Source organism: Syngnathus floridae, chromosome 16 (genome assembly GCF_059516105.1).
Source record: "Syngnathus floridae isolate MCC-2025c chromosome 16, RoL_Sflo_1.0, whole genome shotgun sequence".
Taxonomy (NCBI): domain Eukaryota; kingdom Metazoa; phylum Chordata; class Actinopteri; order Syngnathiformes; family Syngnathidae; genus Syngnathus; species Syngnathus floridae.
In genome coordinates, this window is record NC_142428.1 from 9,875,445 (window position 1) to 9,882,448 (window position 7,004).

Sequence of the window (7,004 nt, forward strand, 5' to 3'; positions counted from 1 at the left end):
CTGACAATCATTGCCAATAGTTGAAAACCACCCCAAAAAAAAAAAAACGAACAAAAAAACCCAATGCGGCCGCCTGCCAAGTGTGCTTGACGCGAAGGGAGGCTGTAAAGCGCGCGGCCGGGCCCACCGTGCACGCGCAGGCGACACGATCGGCGTAACGTCTCACTTGGGCGATTGGGGCTCAATGTGACACCAGACGATTCCGTTTGTTTACTTTTTAGATGGACAGCAAAAACCTTATTGTTTGTTAAGTTAGGTATAGTTTGTTTATGAAGAAAAAACTACAACTAAATTGCATTTAGAGCAAGACTACGTTTATTTGTTTATTTTTTAATAACGATAATTTTTTATAATGATAATTTAATAAGCGTGTCGTTTGGGGTGAGTCTACAATGTAACAAACTATTTTCTAAAAATAAAACATTAAATAACTGGAGGGTGTTAGACGTTTGCTAGAAAGGTTTTGAAGAGCTGGAGTCACCTGAGCGTGTCTGTCGGCTGGAACTGGTCTCGTGAGTCACATGATTCACATGATGGCATGTGACGCCACGCTTCATCTTCAATGTCCTCATTTTGCCGTCGCCGTGACAACCCACACACAATAGCTCCAATGTCTTTTTCTTTCCATTCCAGTGAATGAGTGTTGGATTCTGGTGCCTGAAGACAACACAGCATCCTCATCAGGGTGTTTGAAGAAGATGGGCCCAGCAAGTGTGCCCGAGATCACAGGAGTTCGCAGCTGGAAGCGTCTCAACGGCCATTCGGACTAAATCTCTCGCTCGAGGCAGAATGCCTTCATTTTCTCCTCTCAAACCGCCAGTGACTTCTTGCGCATCTTCAAAAGCCTTTGCGGTTCACGTGCAAATAGGAATTGATAAGAATTCAGCCCACCTGTCCGATTCCTGTATTGATTCTCATTGATTTTCTTTGGGTGAAGGAAGGAAAAAAATTCCAATTGGGTTGCTGGCTTTAACAACTTTAATGGTGTCAACAAGGAGAATGAATCTTTTTCACTTGAGTGAATATTTTGAAATGCCAAATATAAACAAATGACCTGGACATTATTCTTGTCTGTTCAGCAACATAGCGATTTTACAGGTGCGACGATCATCTTTTTATGGGGGCTAGCGGAACAGATGTTTGCACTCCAAAAACCTAGCAACAAGTGGAACTGGCGTAATTCTGTCAATCTGTGTCCGTCTGATAACATTTTATGGAGGCAGCCAGTGACGTTTAATTTTACAAGGGATTGCAAATGATTTACAGCCTTTGCTATTCATAGCGTTTGGACCATTTCATTTCGAAATATACAGTAAATCCTGATGTTAGCCCAAAAAATGCAATTATGTCCTACATTTTATTATTATTGTCTTTATTAATAGTGTACAACCAAGACTACACTTAGCTTCTCCAGGACACTGTTTAGTTGCAATGTATCACATCAATGTAGTTGTTTGACAGCAACTACAGCGGTACACGGGCGAGTTTCATTCATTCAAACAATCTGACTTCTTGCGAGTGTTCTCATTGTGCATTTGTGTATTAGCGACTGAGGGGTGTGTCCTCAATTTTCTATCCGTTCATTTTCTGAACCGCTTAGTCCCCACGGGGGTCGCGGGTGTGCTGGAGCCTATCCCAGCCATCAACGGGCAGTAGGCGGGGGACACCCTGAACCGGTTGCCAGCCAATCGCAGGGCACACAGAGACAAACAACCATTTGCACTCGCACTCACACCTAGGGACAATTTGGAGTGTTCAATCGACCTAGCAAGCATGTTTTTGGGATTTGGGAGGAAACCAGGTGCCCGGGGAAAACCCAATTATTCTGAATAAATGAATTCCATCAAGCGTTTGTGTGGCCGCTAGCTTCAGTAAAGGTGCATTTTAGCTTCATCCTGAAATTAAAAATCATCCCTAATTATTTTTCAAAGTAGTGCATAAAAAAACAAAACAAAAAAAGAACAGTGCAGTTGGTGAGTGGTCTCCTTGGTGAAAAACACAGGAGTGCAAATAACCTTGTGCTTTTTTCGGCGGCCACTTAGCGGGTCACGTCTGTTAGCATTTTGACTGTCCGTCAAGAATTTTTAAAGCTTCAAGTTTCTTTTCAGGTCGTTATCCTTATTGCGAGTTGTTGATGTGTTTAACATCGACGGACCCATTATCGGATGCCACACACACGCAGCCACGCACACACACATACATACGTCTCAACCACTATTGGCTGCTTCTTTGACGTATTTTTAGGCCTGTTATTCTGGGGCCCGGTCCTGGCAGGCTATATAAGCTGTGCCCCCCGCCAACTGCCGCCCACTGACTAGACGGGGAAACAACTCCATGCCGCACTCTCGGGCAAACTCACAGCAGGCACTTCAAATTGGCTCGGGGTGAGTACACACCGCGCCGCCGTACGTTTACGGGACAGACTGCAACAGGACGACTTTCACACCTAAGTCATCAATTTCAAATTCAAATCTGCTTAAGGAGTGTTAGGTCCAATTAGACGTTCTTTGACTGGCTTTCCTTCTGTGTGGATCTGAGAAGTTTGGTATTTCAAAATGATACGCGTCAGAGCCAGGCTTGCCTGGCGACTTGCTTGATTAAAATTCCAACTGCACGAGTTGGCTACAAGCGACAGTAAGTCCAAGGCTAACGATGAAAACCGACTTCTCAGACTGATTTGTTACCCTTGGTGTGTTTACAAACTGTTACAGACTGTCAAAAACAAATGAAGATAACCTTTCTGCTTTGTTTGCTAATGCTAAATTTAATGCTAACAACATAGCATCTCCTTGGTTCTTTAATCTTTAAGCTGCCCGATATATTATCGGAGTGTTTGCCTACTTTGTGATTGAAAAAGGTCTTGAAAGATTGAAAATCTCTTTCTGCTTTGCAAGATCATGATTTTTTTGTTTTGCGTTTCAAAACGCTACAAGTACAGCAGGAAGTTGTAAGGTGGAAATAATCTGCTGTAAATTTTGACAAAGACTAATGACTCCGACCTTGGCCATCATTAACAGTCACAAATAGAAACGCTTTAATTGCCAATTCATCACTGTCGTGCAGACAACGCGTCGTCTGGAATATACGGAGCGACGGTCCGTCTTGACTGTGAGAACGACGACCTTGTGTTGTGTTGTTTTTCTTCACTTTCTCCCTCTAGGCCGTTATGATTTGCGCATAATGTCAGCAGATGTCGGAATCCAGAAATTGTCCTTCCCCTTCTCCTGCTCTGGCCGGCAGAATGACGAGAGCCAGACGGGATGCATCCAGGTGAAGGCCCCGGAGCTCGGCGGGCTTACGGAAAATCCTCTTTTAAGCAGGCCGAGCGCTGTTGCCTTTGTGGGGATTTTGGCAGCCTGCGCCAACCCAACATCCCCCACTCCCAAAACCCCCACCATGGAGGTCCAAGCCCCACAGAGCGACGTGCTTTCCCGCCGCAGCGTCTTTGAGAAGCTGGCGGCCGAGGCCGAGGACCAGCGTCCGACGGCCAAGAGGCAGCTGTCGTCCGAGAGCGCCTCCAGGAACATCGCGGTGGTGAAGAAGAGCGCCGTGAGGGCGGAGGAGCCGCAGACCGACCTCAAACCCAAAGCACAAGTCACACTGAGGCGCACAGCCACGGCTTCAGTGGGAAGGAGGAAGACGCGGAAAGATCTCTTTGCCAACTCCAACATCTTCCACCGGCTGGATTCACATGTCATCAGGGCGGGTGCAGAGGTAAGAAAATCAAATAGACAGAAGCCAGCTACTTAGGAGCACTGGATCAAGACAAGTAAATGACAGTGACAATTGCTTGTTCAAAGAGAATTAGGACAAAAACCTGCCAGTGACGTGTGAAGAACCCTGGAAACGCTTTTGTTGGTGTTTGCGTTGCAGCTTAAGGAAAAAGACGTTCGTGACGTGGCGACCATTGTCCAGAACATTGCCAGCATTGCCAAGAGCGAGTTGGAGAAGATCCGCGCCATCTGGGTTTGGCTTTGTTATAATATCGGTGAGGATTGGCCCAGCTCGTGTCAGCTTTTTTGGCATCCGGAACACTAAAGGGTCCCCGTCTACAGAGTATGACATCGGCGGCTACCTGGGACGGTCAGAGAAGCTGTGCTCACCGGAGGAAGTGATCGCGACTGGTCGCGGGGTTTGCTGCGGCTACTCCAGCCTCTGTCTGGAAATGTGCAGGTACAGACTTCCTGTGGCCTTGGAACAACCTTCAAACCGAGCCAAAATACTCCCACAGCCAAAAAGACTTCAGGGTTTTTTGTAGTACCCAAAAAGACTTCAGGGTTTTTTGTAGTACCCCCAAAGGACTTCAGGGCTTTTTGTAGTACCCAAAGGACTTCAGGGCTTTATGTAGTACCCAAGAAGACGTGAGGGTTTTTTGTAGTACTCAAAAAGACTTCAGGGTTTTTTGTAGTACCAAAAAATACTTTTTTTGTAGTTCTCGCTATACTTTAATCTTCACACAGCTGAACTGCCAGTATGGCACAGTTTTGCTCGCTCGGGTTAGACGACTGTCACATGACAGTGACAAGCAGAACAATTGAATGTTCTTCCACACAGTGACAATAGGTACAAATGGTTCGACTGATAGTCGTACAAAAGAAGAACATTTTGCTTTTCTTAACTGGGAATGCCAAATTTTAAGATTTGGATCACAAGCGGCATGCTGGACACAGAGTCATATTCACTTCATTGACTTTTTCAATTGGCTGACAATAAAGTGGCATTTTACCCTTAATCCCTTGGGGTCTTCATTCGCCCTGATGGACGTGCTCGGAAAAAGGTCGTAATTTAAGACAAGGGGGGGTGGGGCCGCATGCCCGGCCTATTTTGACAGGTTGGTGGGCATCGAGTGCCAAGAGGTGGCGGGCCACAGTAAGGGCATCGGCTACCGCCAGGGGCAGAGCCTCCGGAACGTGAAATCGGATCACCTATGGAACGCCGTGCTCTTAGGTGGACAGTGGTTCCTAATGGACGCCTGCTGGGGAGCTGGACGGGTGGACATGGAACACGAGAGCTTCGTCAAAAGGTCCGAGAAGGGAACTCGAGTGTTATTCCCACGCCTCGCTTGCTCGCTTTAGCGGCGATTAGTGGCTAAAAAATCATCCCAGAGTCCGAAAACGCAGCAGCTGTCTTTGTACATTGCCCTCCCAAGGTTCGACGACTTCTATTTTCTGACGGACCCGGAGGAGTTTATCGAGTCGCACTTTCCGGACGAAGAGCGATGGCAGCTTCTGGAGGTGCCCATCATCTTGGAGGACTTTGAGAAGCGAGTCTTCAAGACCTCAGCCTTCTTTGACATTGGGCTCCGGCTCCTTCAGCCTCATCACTGCCACCTCGTCACCGGTCGGTCTGTCGTGAGAGAACCGAATGATTTAAAGAGCCGGACTTGACTCCTCTGATTCTCTTCTTCTCAGATGAAGGTGAGGCCAATATTTCCATGAGCTTCTCGCGGCCTGTGACCTTCACCTACGAGATCACGCCGCAGCAAGACTTCCTCCACTCGGGCACACCGGAACACAAGGAGAGCGGCCACTCGTCCTTCGGCATCCTCAGGGTGTCCCAACGCAGCATGAACCTTCAGCTGCTGCCGCCTGCTAGTGGCACCTACCAGCTGAGGCTGTATGCCAGGCCCGAGAGCGCCACCACCCCCCTGAGTTGGGTGTGCTCCTTCACCGTGGAGTGCCCACGACCCAGGGCCACCGAGGAGATCCCGGAGAACCCGTACCTGTCGTGGGGGCTGCAGCCAACGGCCGGGTCCTTGGGAGTGACGGGTAGCAATCTGGGCAGCGAGGTGGCCGAGGTGGAGGATGGGCGCTTGAAGTTAGCATTGAGGACGTCACGCTCGCTCATGATGCTCTGTGAACTGGTCCACCCGGACCTGGAGGCTTCGGTGACAAAGCGTTGCTTAGCGCCGCAGATCCAAGCCGAGCTTCTGACTTGCCAAGTCCTCTGCCCGTCACGCGGCTTCTACCGCCTCTCCGTCTTTGTGCGCGACTACGAGAAGATGGACGTCAAGTTCCAGAACGCCGCCAACTTCCTGTTGCACTGCCAGGTGAACGCGGCCGGCCAGGACGAGCTCTTCCCGCCCAACCTGGGCTCAACGTGCGGGCCTGGCACCCGCACTTCGCAGGCGGGCTTGTCCAAATTCAGCCACACGGCGGCGCTGGTGAGCACACCACAGGGCAAATGCAACATCACCTTCCACAACCAGCGAGACCTCGACCTGCACACCACGCTCAACCAGGCCGACGAGGACAAAACCTCGGCCTTCCCGCTGGCGCGCCACCTTTTCTGCACGCACACCGACAGCAAGGTGACGGTGAGCGTGGGCCTGCCGGGCGCCGGCACGTACCGGCTGGGCTTGTACGCCAGGACCGCCCCCGACGGAGACTTTAACCCCATGTGTGACTTTGTGCTGAGGAACAGCTGCGCCCAAGTGCGCCTTCCTTTCCCTCGCGTCTACGCCGCCTGGAGCAAAGGTTGCGTGCTTTTTGAGCCCCGCGCCGGACTGCTGGACGCCGCCTCCTGGGTCCGCTTCCGGGTGAGGGTCCCGGGGGCACGGCGGGTGTGCGTGGTTGGTGACGGGCGGACGGATCTGAAAGCCAACAAGAGCCGGGTCTGGGAAGGCGAGGTGTTTAGCGCGGAGGCTGTGGCGGAGCTCAAACTAGCGGCCAACTTAGGAGATTCTGGAGAAATGGCCATTTTGATGACCTTCGACGTCAAAAAACCGACGTTTGGGTGTTTACCTTGAGATTCAGCTTAAGGTCCTGCTCTTTGTCCTCACTAGTAAGACAATTCAAGCTTTGAAAGCCATTTGAGCATTTGATATCCTTGAGAGCCATCTTAAGGTGAAATCCCGATCTAAAGAATTCCTTTTGCCTTAGTCCATATCAGGTGTGGCCAACGTCCCGCAAGGCCTGCATCCACTCGACTGTTCACTCAACCCAGCGAGAGTGATGAGTGTTTACACCGGGCTGTCAAGGTGCTCCGCAAATAAACCAACACAA

At 49.9% G+C, this 7,004-nt stretch overlaps 1 protein-coding gene across 1 annotated transcript; it reads left to right on the plus strand.

Moving 5' to 3' along the window:
* Positions 1-2,017: 2,017 nt before the first annotated feature.
* Positions 2,018-7,004, plus strand: ky (kyphoscoliosis peptidase). The gene is made up of 7 exons (XM_088400024.1): positions 2,018-2,384; positions 3,161-3,714; positions 3,874-3,988; positions 4,056-4,173; positions 4,832-5,023; positions 5,150-5,340; positions 5,412-7,004. Exons 2-7 carry the CDS (start codon positions 3,181-3,183, stop codon positions 6,746-6,748), a joined length of 2,487 nt encoding a protein of 828 aa, XP_088256150.1. The 5' UTR covers positions 2,018-2,384; positions 3,161-3,180; the 3' UTR covers positions 6,749-7,004.

Coding starts and splice junctions, on each gene's coding strand:
- ky (XM_088400024.1), top strand. CDS start 3,181: ATGTCAGCAGATGTCGGAATCCAGAAATTGTCCTTCCCCTTCTCCTGC. Junction 3,989..4,055: donor TTGGCTTTGTTATAATATCG/GTGAGGATTGGC, acceptor CCCCGTCTACAG/AGTATGACATCGGCGGCTAC. Junction 5,024..5,149: donor CACGAGAGCTTCGTCAAAAG/GTCCGAGAAGGG, acceptor TGCCCTCCCAAG/GTTCGACGACTTCTATTTTC.